The sequence below is a fragment of the Chelonia mydas genome, chromosome 1 (genome assembly GCF_015237465.2).
Source record: "Chelonia mydas isolate rCheMyd1 chromosome 1, rCheMyd1.pri.v2, whole genome shotgun sequence".
Lineage (NCBI taxonomy): Eukaryota > Metazoa > Chordata > Testudines > Cheloniidae > Chelonia > Chelonia mydas.
The window spans coordinates 189,273,040-189,287,945 of NC_057849.1; the positions used below are offsets into that span (position 1 = coordinate 189,273,040).

Below are 14,906 nucleotides of genomic sequence, written 5' to 3' on the forward strand. Positions count from 1 at the left end.
GTAAGGGGTTGGGTCACCATCTGTTTTGTAACCCTAGGTATTTTGTGGTTACGCAGTGTTGGTCCAGAGCTCTCACACCAACAGGCTGGTAGCAGCCCACAAGCCTCGCCCTACTGCTGGGACTAGTGCCTTTCCCTGGACTCCCATAGAGAAAGTGTTAAGTTTGCTGCCTCTGAGAGACCATGAAACACTCCAGCCTGTCAGCTTTCTAGAAGCACACACTTTACTGACCTTATACAGCTCTTATTGTTTTTAGTGAAAGCAAAATGAGTTTATTAACAAAAGAATATGGATTAAGTGATACCAAGTAAAAGGGATAAAGGTAGCAAATAAAAGTGAAAGCACACATCTTAAAAACTAAACAATCTAGAAAGATACAGTCTCTGTTCCAGATGATTCCTCTCATCCACAGTCTCCATTACAGATTTTACTGGCCAGGAGCCATCACAGAGATCAAATTGCTTGCTTCCTTAGTCTCTTTCTGTTCCTTTTATCCATGTAGCAGACTCATTGGTGTGTTGCCTCGGGAATTAGCTCAATTCCAGCTCTCGGAGCACTCTCTGCTGGTCTCCGTCTCTCCTGCCTCAGGCCCTGTGTCTCTCCTGGACCCCAGTTCCATTTACCCTGAGGTTCTGCCCTGCAGCAGTACCCCCAAACTCTGTGTCTCCCCTCCCAGGAGACCCCCCTCACCCTATGCCTACCTTGCCTCAGTGGCTACTGCCAGTCATCATCTAGCCCCCTCTCATGGGGGCAAACTGCAGTCTGTAATGGCCACTCATCATTGGCAAGGGGGATGGACCTGCAGCCTTTCCCAGCAGCCCCAGTACCTCCCCTGGCCTTTAACAAGGCCTCAGTCTGGGGAGTTGTCAGGCTGGAGCTCCCCAGCTCCTCTTGCCCTTCCCTAGCACTGCTCTGCCCAAGGTACTCTGTGCTCCCAGACAGCTAGGTCCTTCTCTCTCCAAAGCGAGAGAGAGACTGTTTGCCTTCTGGCCTGGCAGCTCTTTTATAGGGCCCAGCCTGGCCCTGATTGGCTGCCTCCCAGCCTTTTCTTATTGTCTTTCAGCCCCAGTCCTCTCCAAGGGCTGGCTTTTAACCCTTTCAGGGTCAGAGCAGGGTGACTGCCCCGCTACAATCCCCAAAGGGATTTTCTTTGTCTTACAAGTCGGGAAGGACTCCTCTGGATTCAGTCTCCACTGTTTGACTGGGATGCAGGAGGCATGTTAATTCTCTGTGTCTAGAGTTCAGGATCAGGACAACCCCTGCTGATGCAGCTTTAAGTCTTTGTTTACTGCTAATATGTAAATTGAAGTAAACCCACATTCCTTTGTCTAGAACAAACCTGTTTATCACCTTTACCGAGGCTTAGCTGTCTGGTCTTAAATATGTTCTAGTAACATCATACAGAGGCAATTCATAACTTTACATATAATGTTAACACACACATGCATTTTACAATGATATTAATAACTAGTGTGTTATTAGCTTTCATATAATACCTTACACATTACCTTTTGGATAAATACCATGACAACAGAGTGTTGGGTGTGGTGAGTTATTTGGGTCTGATGAGAGACAATGTATCCAAAGCCACTGTGCTTTAAGGGCTCTTAGGGTCAGGGGTGGCCGGTTTGTAGACATTTTGGTGGTGCTCAGAACCCGCCCCCCACACTCCCTCCCAGAGCCTTAGGCAGGTGGGGGGTGGAGTTTGGGTGGTGGGAGGAGGTCTGGGGTGCTGGCCCTGGGCTGGGGCAGGGGATTGGGGGGCAGGGTGCAGGCTCTAGGAGGGAGTTTGGGTGCAGAAGGGCTGAGAGGTTGGGCTCTGAGATGGAGTTGGGGTGCAGGAGGGGGCTCCATGCTGGGGCAGCGGGTGGGGGAGCAGGTGCAGGTTCTGGGATGGAGTTTGGGTGTGGGCTGGGACAAGGGGTGGGGGATGCAGGCTCTGGGAGGGAGTTTGTGGGCAGGAGAGAGTGTGTGGGAAGGAGTGGGGGGGCAGGCTCTGGGACAGAGTCTGGGGGTGGGAAGGGGTGCGGAGGGAGGGGGTGCAGGGGTGGGGCCTGGGGGTGTGGGGTGGGGCTGGGGATGAGAGGTTAATAATGCAGGAGGGGGCTCAGGGCTGGGGCAGAGGGTTAGGCTGTGGGGGATGAAGGCTCTGGCTGGGGGGGGATGAGGGTTTGGGGCGTGGGAGGGGCTCAGGGCTAGGGCAGAGGGTTGCGGTGCGGGGGTGTGAGGGCTCTGACTGGGGGTGTGGGCTCTGGGGTGGGGCAGGGCTGGGGATGAGTTTGGGGTGCAGGCAGGCTTCCCCAGGGCTGGGGCCAGAGAGGAGGACTCCCTTCAGCCCTCTCCCTGCCAGCAGCAGTGAGCTCTTGGGGAGGGCCTTCCCCCCCCCCCCCCCCACCTCGGCAGCACACTCACCCCGCATCACAGTCACTGCATGTGCTCCTAGGGCCCCTCTCAGGCCCGGGAAGCCCCGTCGCCTCCCCTGTGGTGGGGGGCAGGGGAGGGCTGCCATCACGTGTGTGCTTCCTCCCCTGCTGCTGCCCCTCACTGTAGCCTCACTGGGGGTGAGGGATGGGGCTGCCCCTTGCCCAACGTGGGGCAGGAGAGGTGACTGCAGGTGAGGGGGCCCTGTGCTGGTGGAGGGTCCCACCGGAAAAGGGAAGGGTCCGAGGCAGAAGGGCAGGGTCAGGGTCAGCCTGCCCTGCCACTAGGGGATGGGGGGCACGAGGACCCTGCAGCGGCAGTTGATGCCTGGAGCCAGCAGAGTGGAAGCACCCAGCGTGGAGCTGCAGGGGAGAGGCAGGGATGCTGGGGGGAGCCTGGTGAAGGTGCGCAGGGACAGCAAATGGGGGCCAGGAGACCCTCTGGGGAGGTGGGGGGGGCAGCTGGTGGGGTCGGGAGAGAGACTGGACCCCAAACATTGGTGGAGCCAGGCCCCAGCGCCCTGAATATTGCTGGAGCCCGGGCACCATGGGGCCTGTATAACTTGCCGCCCCTGCTTAGGGTATGTCTACGTTGCAATTAAAAACCCTCGGCTGGCTCGTGCCAGCTGACTCAGGCTCAAGGAGCTGGAACTGCAGGGCTGTTTACTTGTGGTGCAGACTTCCAGGCTCAGTCTGCAGCCTGACCTGTGAGAAACTTCCACCTCACAGGGTCCCAGACCCCAGGCTCCAGCCTGAGCCCGGAAATCTACACTGCAATTAAACAGTCCCGCAGCCCAAGCCCTGCGAGCCCAAGTCAGCTGGCACAGGCCAGCCCCAGATGTCTAACTGCAGTGTAGACACACACCCTTTATGTGACTGTAGGGGATGTCTACACTACGGAATAAGGTCAAATTTATAGACGTCGGTTTTTTAGAAATCGGTTTTATATATTCGAGTGTGTGTGTCCCCACAGAAAATGCTCTAAGTGCATTAAGTGCATTAACTTGGCGGAGTGCTTCCACAGTACCGAGGCTAGAGTCGACTTCCGGAGCGTTGCACTGTGGGTAGGTATCCCACAGTTCCCGCAGTCTTCGCTGCCCATTGGAATTCTGGGTTGAGATCCCAATGCCTGATGGGGCTAAAACATTGTCGCGGGTGGTTCTGGGTACATATCGTCAGTCCCCCCTTCCCTCCCTCCCTCCGTGAAAGCAAGGGCAGACAATCGTTTCGCGCCTTTTTTCCTGAGTTACCTGTGCGGACGCCATACCACCGCAAGCATGGAGCCCGCTCAGGTAACCGTCACCGTATGTCTCTTGGGTGCTGGCAGACGCGGTACTGCATTGCTATACAGTAGCAGCAACCCATTGCCTTGTGGCAGCAGACGGTACAATACGACTGGTAGCCGTCATCGTCATGTCCAAGGTGCTCCTCGCCGCATCGGCTGGGAGCGCCTGGGCAGACATGGGCGCAGGGACTAAATTTGGAGTGACTTGACCAGGTCATTCTCTTTAGTCCTGCAGTCAGTCCTATTGAACCATCTTATGGTGAGCAGGCAGGCAATATGGATTGCTAGCAGTCCTATTGTACCGTCTTCTGCCGAGCAGCCATGAGATGTGGATGGCATGCAGTCCTTCTGCACCGTCTGCTGCCAGCCAAAGATGTAAAAGATAGATGGAGTGGATCAAAACAAGAAATAGACCAGATTTGTTTTGTACTCATTTGCCTCTTCCCCCATCTAGGGGACTCATTTCTCTAGGTCACACTGCAGTCACTCACAGAGAAGGTGCAGCGAGGTAAATCTAGCCATGTATCAATCAGAGGCCAGGCTAACCTCCTTGTTCCAATAAGAACAATAACTTAGGTGCACCATTTCTTATTGGAACCCTCCGTGAAGTCCTGCCTGAAATACTCCTTGATGTAAAGCCACCCCCTTTGTTGATTTTAGCTCCCTGAAGCCAACCCTGTAAGCCGTGTCGTCAGTCGCCCCTCCCTCCGTCACAGCAACGGCAGACAATCATTCCGCGCCTTTTTTCTGTGCGGATGCCATACCAAGGCAAGCATGGAGGCCGCTCAGCTCACTTTGGCAATTAGGAGCACATTAAACACTACACGCATTATCCAGCAGTATATGCAGCACCAGAACCTGGCAGAGTGATACCGGGCGAGGAGGCGACGTCAGCGCGGTCACGTGAGTGATCAGGACATGGACACAGATTTCTCTGAAAGCATGGGCCCTGCCAATGTAGGCATCATGGTGCTAATGGGGCAGGTTCATGCTGTGGAACGCCGATTCTGGGCTCGGGAAACAAGCACAGATTGGTGGGACCGCATAGTGTTGCAGGTCTGGGACGATTCCCAGTGGCTGCAAAACTTTCGCATGCGTAAGGGCACTTTCATGGAACTTTGTGACTTGCTTTCCCCTGCCCTGAAGCGCATGAATACCAAGATGAGAGCAGCCCTCACAGTTGAGAAGCGAGTGGCGATAGCCCTGTGGAAGCTTGCAACTCCAGACAGCTACCGGTCAGTTGGGAATCAATTTGGAGTGGGCAAATCTACTGTTGGGGCTGCTGTGATGCAAGTAGCCCACGCAGTCAAAGATCTGCTGATATCAAGGGTAGTGACCCTGGGAAATGTGCAGGTCATAGTGGATGGCTTTGCTGCAATGGGATTCCCTAACTGTGGTGGGGCCATAGACGGAACCCATATCCCTATCTTGGCACCGGAGCACCAAGCCGGCGAGTACATAAACTGCAAGGGGTACTTTTCAATAGTGCTGCAAGCTCTGGTGGATCACAAGGGACGTTTCACCAACATCAACGTGGGATGGCCGGGAAAGGTACATGACGCTCGCATCTTCAGGAACTCTGGTCTGTTTCAAAAGCTGCAAGAAGGGACTTTATTCCCAGACCAGAAAATAACTGTTGGGGATGTTGAAATGCCTATATGTATCCTTGGGGACCCAGCCTACCCCTTAATGCCATGGCTCATGAAGCCGTACACAGGCAGCCTGGACAGTAGTCAGGAGCTGTTCAACTACAGGCTGAGCAAGTGCAGAATGGTGGTAGAATGTGCATTTGGACGTTTAAAGGCGCGCTGGCGCAGTTTACTGACTCGCTTAGACCTCAGCGAAACCAATATTCCCACTGTTATTACTGCTTGCTGTGTGCTCCACAATATCTGTGAGAGTAAGGGGGAGACGTTAATGGCGGGGTGGGAGGTTGAGGCAAATCGCCTGGCTGCTGGTTACGCGGAGCCAGACACCAGGGCGGTTAGAAGAGCACAGGAGGGCGCGGTATGCATCAGAGAAGCTTTGAAAACCAGTTTCATGACTGGCCAGGCTACGGTGTGAAAGTTCTGTTTGTTTCTCCTTGATGAAACCCCCCGCCCCTTGGTTCACTCTACTTCCCTGTAAGCTAACCACCCTCTCCTCCTCCCTTCGATCACCGCTTGCAGAGGCAATAAAGTCATTGTTGCTTCACGTTCATGCATTCTTTATTCATTCATCACACAAATAGGGGGATGACTACCAAGGTAGCCCAGGAGGGGTGGTGGAGGAGGGAAGGAAAATGCCACACAGCACTTTAAAAGTTTACAACTTTAAAATTTATTGAATGCCAGCCTTTTTTTGGGGGGGGGGGGGCAATCCTCTGTGGCGGAGTGGCTGGTTGACCGGTGGTCCCCCCACCATGTTCTTGGGCGTCTGGGTGTGGAGGCTATGGAACTTGAGGAGGAGGGCAGTTGGTTACACAGGGGCTGTAGTGGCAGTCTGTGCTCCAGCTGCCTTTGCTGCAGCTCAACCATACACTGGAGCATACTGGTTTGGTCCTCCAGCAGCCTCAGCATTGAATCCTGCCTCCTCTCATCACGCTGCCGCCACATTCGAGCTTCAGCCCTCTCTTCAGCCCGCCACTCTCCTCCCGGTCATTTTATGCTTTCCTGCACTCTGACATTATTTGCCTCCACGCATTCGTCTGTGCTCTGTCAGTGTGGGAGGACAGCATGAGCTCGGAGAACATTTCATCTCGAGTGCGTTTTTTTTTTTCTTTCTAATCTTCACTAGCCTCTGGGAAGGAGAAGATCCTGTGATCATTGAAACACATGCAGCTGGTGGAGGAAAAAAAAAGGGACAGCGGTATTTAAAAAGACACATTTTATAAAACACTGGCTACACTCTTTCAGGGTAAACCTTGCTGTTAACATTACATACATAGCACATGTGCTTTTGTTACAAGGTCGCATTTTGCCTCCCCCCACTGCGTGGCTACCCCCTCAACTCTCCCCCCTCCCTGTGGCTAACAGCGGGGAACATTTCTGTTCAGCCACAGGCAAACAGCTCAGCAGGAATGGGCTCCTCTGAGTGTCCCCTGAAGAAAAGCACCCTATTTCAACCAGGTGACCATGGATTATATCTCACTCTCCTGAAGATAACACAGAGAGATAAAGAACGGATGTTGTTTGAACGCCAGCAAACATACACTGCAATGCTTTGTTGTACAATGATTCCCGAGTACGTGTTACTGGCCTGGAGGGGTAAAGTGTCCTACCATGAAGGACGCAATAAGTCTGCCCTCCCCAGAAACCTTTTGCAAAGGCTTTGGGAGTATATCCAGGAGAGCCGCGAATGCCAGGGCAAAGTAATCCTTTCACATGCTTGCTTTTAAACCATGTATAGTATTTTAAAAGGTACACTCACCGGAGGTCCCTTCTCCGCCTGCTGGGTCCAGGAGGCAGCCTTGGGTGGGTTCGGGGGGGTACCGGCTCCAGGTCCAGGGTGAGAAACAGTTCCTGGCTGTCGGGAAAACTGGTTTCTCTGCTTGCTTGCTGTGAGCTATCTACAACCTCATCATCTTCTTCTTCTTCTTCGTCCCCAAAACCTGCTTCCGTATTGCCTCCATCTCCATTGAAGGAGTCAAACAACACGGCTGGAGTAGTGGTGGCTGAACCCCCTAAAATGGCATGCAGCTCATCATAGAAGCGGCATGTTTGGGGCTCTGACCCGGAGCGGCCGTTCGCCTCTCTGGTTTTCTGGTAGGCTTGCCTCAGCTCCTTCAGTTTCACGCGGCACTGCTTCGGGTCCCTGTTATGGCCTCTGTCCTTCATGCCCTGGGAGATTTTGACAAAGGTTTTGGCATTTCGAAAACTGGAACGGAGTTCTGATAGCACGGATTCCTCTCCCCATACAGCGATCAGATCCCGTACCTCCCGTTCGGTCCATGCTGGAGCTCTTTTGCGATTCTGGGACTCCATCATGGTCACCTCTGCTGATGAGCTCCGCATGGTCACCTGCAGCTTGCCACGCTGGCCAAACAGGAAATGAGATTCAAAAGTTCGCGGTTCTTTTCCTGTCTACCTGACCAGTGCATCTGAGTTGAGAGTGCTGTCCAGAGCGGTCAAAATGGAGCACTCTGGGATAGCTCCCGGAGGCCAATACCGTCGAATTGTGTCCACAGTACCCCAAATTCGACCCGGCAAGGCCGATTTAAGCGCTAATCCACTTGTCAGGGGTGGAGTAAGGAAATCGATTTTAAGAGCCCTTTAAGTCAAAATAAAGGGCTTCATCGTGTGGACGGGTTCAGGTTTACATCGATTTAATGCTGCTAAATTCGACCTAAAGTCCTAGTGTAGACCAGGGCAAAGACATCATAGATATTCTGGATGCAAACATTTGAAATTCATGGCACTAAAGGGAAAATTTCACAAAGTGCATCAATCAATCTTTGTTTCAAAAATAATATAAATTAATAATATAAATCTAAATTGCTTCTGGGAGGTAGTCTATCTACAACTTCTTTAGCACTTATTAGCATATACAAAGTGGCAGTTTTGTGGCAGACCTTGTTGGCATTGGCCTCTGAGAAGGTAAATTAATCCGAAGGTAATGTGCATTATAACATGTACTGCATAACATTTGTTTGCTCCTGTGACTGCTCTGATGTGTGTTGAAAATGCAGTTCATAATGATTTTACCATTCTGTCATAACAGAATGTACCCGTACATCACATCATCATTTAAAGGCACTGCAATGAAAGAAATAAAGAAGGCAGAAGTGGATGTGAAGATTGGTTTGTAATATCCTGAACTAACCATTTTTAGTACTATAATTTTGCTTTTTATTTCAAAATTGTGGCTTAATTATGCTAGTAGTAAAACTCTTGTGAATAGAAATCAATAACACTTTTGTAGCACTTCATATTTTTATATGCTCACAAATATTAGCTAAATTCCCACAACTGCTCTGTTGTGGTTTAAAATATAAAATACAGAAAAAAGAATAGTCACAGATTTCTTTGCAAGGTAGGATGGGGAGCTTTAATTAAAGAAAGCAAGGAATCTAAAGAAAAGTAGTGATCCTCCTCCTAAATCCAAGGTCATACTGACATGGTGGAGGGACTCTATCTTGGGAAGCAGTGACTTTGAAAATGATTTTGGGAGTCATGAGGGATAATCAGCTGAATATGAGCTCCCAGTGCGACACTATGGCCAGAAGTGTTAATGAAGTCCTTGAACTCATAAAGAGGGGAATCTCAAGGGGGAGTACAGAGGTTATTTTACCTCTGTGTTTGGCACTGGTGTCACTGCTGTTGGAATACTGTGTCCAGTTCTGATGCCCACAATTCAAGAAGGATGTTGATAAATTGGAGAGGGTTCAGAGTGCAGCCATGAGAATGATTAAAGGATTAGATAATCTACATTATAGTGATAAACTCAAGGAGCTCAATCTATTTTAGCGTAACACAGAGAAGGTTAAAAAGTGAATGGATTACAGTCTATAAGTACCTAAAAGGGGAGCAAATATTTAATAATGGGCTCTTCTGTCTAGCAGGGAAAGATATAATACAAGCTGACAGCTGGAAATTGAAACTAGACAAATTCAGATTGGAAATAAGGCATACATTTTGATCAGTGAGTGTAATTAATTAACCATCGGAACAGTTTACCAAAGGTCATGGTGAATTCTCCATCGCTGAGAATTTTTAAATCAAGACTGGATTATTTTTCTAGAAGATATGCTTTAGAAATTATTTTGATGAGGTTCTCTGGTCTGTGTTCTTCAGGAGGTCAGTCTAGATGATCAGACTGGTCCCTTCTGGCCTTGGAATCTATGAATTGTCTGTAAATCTAAATTAGTGACTAAGTATGTTAGTACCTCAGGACGTGCTCACGTGGTGCAGTCTCCGTCATTCACTAAGTGCCCTTTATTCCCAGAGATTTCAGTAAGACAGAGGATGCTCAGCACCTCACAAATGCATAATCTGAGATTTAAAACATTTAACAGTACCAAGTTGTCATGGTGTTTACCCAGTAAACGTTTTCTTTTCCTGTAGAGCCAGTATTTTATGTCTCTAAGCTATACTTTAAGTAATTGCTTTGTTTTGCTTATGTTTTCTAGCTGAACAAGCTGTAGAAGAAGCTAAGTGCCAGTTAAAGCATTTAGAAGGATCTCTTCTGCATGAAGTCAGTAAGGTACTATAGCAATGATAGTATTTCTTATGCATATTCAGAAATATTGCTTGTTATCGCTCCGCAGTAGCCCATGTTTACTGGCCACAGGTGTCAGTGTGGAAAATGAACAGTAGTAGCTTTTTTGGAAAGGTACCTAATTTCTTCAGAATGTAATTTTTCAAAAAGATAGGCTAGAAACAGCTGTAATGAAAGGTTTTTGAAATTTAGCTTACAAGTAATATTAAAGACTAGGGAGGATAACCAGAACTACTTTTCTGTCAATTACGTATGTCCTATTATTGAGGAGTTTTACAATGATAAAGTGCCTAGTTGCACTGGTCTTGGATTCAGTTACATTTCCAAGTAAATATTTTAAGAAACTTCCGCCTATCGGTTGCTTTTAAATGTGATAATTATAATGCTTATGTATGGAGATATTGTATTCATAGAACTAATTCTATGTAATAATATTGTTCCCCCCCCCCGCCCCCGCCTTCATTGGTCCTCCAGCCTTCTGTCCCCATGCATGCATGTAGACTTGAATTTTTCATGATTTGCCTGTGAAATGCGGAAGACAAGGCTTGCTGTCAGCAGAAAGGCATATGTCACTTGCAAAACATGTGAAACTGTGGGAGATGGAAGGAGGAGCAAGTGTGGTGATTAATTCTCAAAATCTATTTTAAGGGTCCATCACCTACAGCGTAACTTCATCTCTCCATTCCAAAATATTGTAATGATTGTTTCTTTCTCTTATAGAGTGTCACTGAAATTGGTGTTTGTTCTTTTTTGACTGGCCAGAATCACGATAGTTTTTCTCTTGTGTGTTACCCTGCCGTTGTAGATAATTGACTGTTCTAACTTACACTCCATGCCACTGGTGTTTGGGTGCAAAGTGAAACAGACCAGAAACATTGAAATTTCATTCTTTGGCCTCAGATGTATATAAATGGAGGAATAGAGTTAATTAAAACCTACTGCCTTCTGCTCCACTCCTTGGGGTATTGTGCTCTGAGCAGCAGAGTGAATATTTAACACTGATTCTAATATATCCTGATTTAATCTCCAGTACACTAACTGTGTCTGGAAGCATCAGGGTTGTTAGCAGACTGTAGTGACAAGCTTTGAAGTAGGGTGGGCTCTAGAATATTCACTTTCTCAGAATGGGAAGCAGCTTGGAAAAAAACCATAGGGTATTAATCGATGCTAAAATAACTTGTTTTACTGCTCTTTCCCCTAAATGGAAAAGTCTGCTCAGCTTGCATTACAGGATGCTCTAGAAAATGCAAAAAGAAAGCGTGAGAAGCTGCAGGAGAAACAAAGGCAAGATGTGAGACTATTTAACCGGTGTTTCAGAAAAAGTGGTTGTGTACTGTATGTTGTAAATGGTGATTTGATCCAGAGTCTGATACTTAAATAGTGCTTTCTCAAGTTGCAACTGTTCATCATTTCAAGGTGCTTTTCAACTACTTTGGATGCTCCAATCCTTTCCCCTTTTCTGGAAATTTTTTTAATCCTTGTAATTTTTTGGTTCAAATCTTTTAGAATGAAATTCCTTTTATCTATTTAGACACTTGGGTTATGTTTCCTCCCATAAATCAGATGAAACAAATATTGTTTAATATTTATAATATGGCTACAAAAATTTGGAAGAAGCTCAAATGTTGGCTCTCTCACGTTGAGATGTTGGAGAATAGGAATAGGAGCATGCTAGAGACCTATGGCCATTGATCCTGCATAAAAACAAGTATTTTTAGGTGTCTGCTTCTGTCAAACCCTGACAGTATTTTACGGTGTGCTTGAGCCTATAACACCTATCTGTTGCCTAGATTAGAGTCAACTGCTTCCTTTTCTAGTTAATATCCACAAACAGCAGTTCAGATCAAATATCCGCTCTTCAGGGAAAAAGTGAGATTTGTAGTCCCTCGGTGTGGGTCCTTTTGGGCAGCCAGAGGGAAGCCCAGAGGCTGGATTATATTTTGTTTACCAGATCCTCTTCACCATGGGTCCAAAGGGTGCCCAAAATTTTTCCATGAGGAAATGATTATTTTGTATCCTACAGGTTGACATTTTCAGTCTCCTCCTCAACAAGGCTACAGCATAGAATCTTCTTTAGAGCATGCAGTAGCTCTTGTCTCTATTTTTATGACTTGCAGATTGCAATTGAACAGAATGTAGGACACCTCCTCCACATACAGGCAAATTTGTCAGACCAGGAGTACAACAGAAGGAAACAGAGATTTACTTCAGTGTCCAAAGAAGCTGGAGATTATAGGCCTATATTACCCAGGTTGAACGATATAAAGTAATGTCCATCTTCAGGCTGATATCCATAAGGTTAGACATTCAGGCAGTCAACTGAAGGCATTCCCCTCTTTACCAGATCTGAGAAACACATACTTGCACTTAACTGGGGTTTTGTTTGGTCTTGGAGCCACTTACATAAGCATGTTGCTGCATTATAATGCTACTTAACACAATGGATTGATATTAGGTGAAGTGGATATCTCACCCATTTCCCCATACCCTGACTGCTAGAAAGGAGGAAGTTTTCCTTCTTCATTGTCTTCCCTCCTGGCTTTTGGGAAATTATTTGCCCTCTTTATTCTTACCCAGCTACTATCAAAGATGCAGATCTTCCCCCTTTTTACTCCGGCTTGAAGAGTATGATGTGATTACACCTACCTGTCTTTTGTTTTTTCCTTATTAGACTCTGTCCTTATTACCTAGCACGGGCAGAACAAATGGAGTGCTAATCAGATGCCCAGATTTTGCAAGAGCAACTTGTGGGCTGAGACTAATTAATATGAGATGGTAAAATCTTTTTGGGTGTGGCAATCCATACCAACTATCTAATGACCCATGGATATGTCCATATATAATCTATAAAGTGGTGAAATTGGGTTCAAACCTTGCTCAGAAGAGTAATCTCTGGCAGATGGATTGTCTGGTGTGTAGGGACAATAACAAACAGTGGGTAGATTCCTATTTCACTGGTTTTTCATTCCTTTGCTCCCCACAAAACCCTTCAAGGTATAACTAGACAGTTTTACTCTGTGCACTCTGTCAACAGAAACTTTTAATGGAGTTTCAGGGGAGAGCAGCTATTGCAAAGAACACACTACTTCAGTCAATGCAGCAGAAAATGTCTTTGGTTACTTTGCTTTTTTCCTGCAGGACAAGTAATTCTATCACATTTGCCTCTTTGCTTCATGGCTTTAAACCTCAGTTTGGTAATACCGCCTCTGAACACTGCATCACAATGATGTGATGCCCAGGGTTATTTTAAGACTTCCTGGGAATGACCCAAGAATTTTGGAATGGATAGCAGCTCTGAAACAAAACGTTTATAGGTTCATAGGTTCCAAGGCCACAAAGGACCTTTTTGATCATCCAGTCTGACCTCTTCTATGACAGGCCATAGAAGTTCTGCAAAATCATTTCCGTTTGAACTAGCGCATATCTTTCAGAAAAAATATCCAGTCTTTAGCTATTGGGGAGTCCTGTGTAGAGCTGCCTCTTTAGATAATAGTGAACACATTCTTGCTTCTGTGATGCCTCACTTCAAGGAAGGCCACGACTGTCATTTACCGAAAGTAAAATCCTCACTTCCTGGAATCTGAAGGTCATCTGTAGTACATGACCTTTGTGTAGTCCTTTAACTGGATAATGTTACATTTTCTAATGTTACTGGCAGATGCAGCATACAAGTAGTGATTACATGGTGGTGCTTACCTTGGAGTTCTCATACCAGTTTTAATACTTTCCATTCCTCAGGCCTACCCCCGCAGAATGTGGTTTATGTTAGTTGAAGCTCCTTGTTCATGATTAGTTTCTTTGACTGTGGTAGCTCCTTGCAGAAAGTTCTACAAAGCCAAAGGGCGCTTTAACCCTCCATTCTCCAGTAATTGAATGGGAGGAAACATGAAGTGTATGGAATGATACAAGTGAACTCTGAGAACAAAACTGGCTAATCTTCTGTTGCTTACTAATGGATGATGGTTACAGTATGCCTAGTTTAAAAAAAAAATCCATAAACCAGAAACTTTTTGAAATGAAAACAAGTGCCAATTTAGTAAGGCATTTTTCCCTCTACAAATGCAATGAAAGAATGTCTTTAGCTGTTCTCATGGTGATAAACATGAACATCTTCATAGCAATGGCTTTCAGTCTTAATTTGGAGGCTAACAGCTAACGCTGTCTTCATTAATGTCAAGCTGCCAAAGTGCTACTTGGTTTGTGTTTGATTTTAAGCAGGAATTTTCTGTTTTCAAAAATGGGTGAATGTGATCTGCCTCTCATCCATTTCCAGTATACAGACGTCTGTCCCATCAGTTTGAAAACCCAAAAAGCATGTTAGCCTTTCAAAGTTTGGATGTTTTTGTGGTTGATATTACATTTTTATCATTTATATTTCTGGCTAAAGTGAACTGTCCAATCTCTGTATCTCCTAAACCAGATTAACGGTGGCTATTAAACTGGTAACAGTAAGTAAAATTAAATTAAATTTAAAAACTTTAGAAGGAAATTTATAAAAGAAAACTGCTTGTTGATTTTACACTGCTCAGAGAATTGAGGAGGCCAAAGAAGCTCTATTTAATGTTTGGAATAAACATCGAGAACAGAAGTCATGATGGAATGTTCATCTATAACAACAGTCGCTTGGTCAGAATGTATGAGAAAGTGGGACCACATCTTAAACAGGGGTCTCGGTAAGCTTTCTTTATTGTTTATTTTGTTTTGTTTGTTTGTTGATCAGGTTTAAAACTTTGTTTTAAAATGCAGGTATTTTGAATACTAGCAGGAGTCTAAAATCCATGATCCCACCTGAAAGAGGTTATTTCCTTTTCAAGCATATGCACAACATGGATTATTTATATATTTTTGAGAGTTATGTACATGCGTTAAGGAAAGAATAAAGTAAAGAATAGAGCAGTTCTCAAAGTAATTTTTAGAGTAACTCACTATTGTTGAATTTCTTATTGCAACTTGGGAGTTCTTGAGTTCTCAGTTTCTCTGAGCTTTTACCTGCATGTAAGTATTTC

General features: G+C 46.3%; 1 protein-coding gene across 1 annotated transcript in view; it reads left to right on the forward strand.

The window, feature by feature from the left end:
* MORC1 (MORC family CW-type zinc finger 1) overlaps nucleotides 1-14,906 on the forward strand; it is a 96,372-nt gene that overhangs the window by 28,806 nt on the left and 52,660 nt on the right. The window contains exons 10-13 of the mRNA XM_043538504.1: nucleotides 8,404-8,483; nucleotides 9,812-9,885; nucleotides 11,120-11,184; nucleotides 14,430-14,573. Coding sequence (XP_043394439.1) covers nucleotides 8,404-8,483; nucleotides 9,812-9,885; nucleotides 11,120-11,184; nucleotides 14,430-14,573 — 363 coding nt within the window. The remainder of the gene's footprint in view (nucleotides 1-8,403; nucleotides 8,484-9,811; nucleotides 9,886-11,119; nucleotides 11,185-14,429; nucleotides 14,574-14,906) is intronic.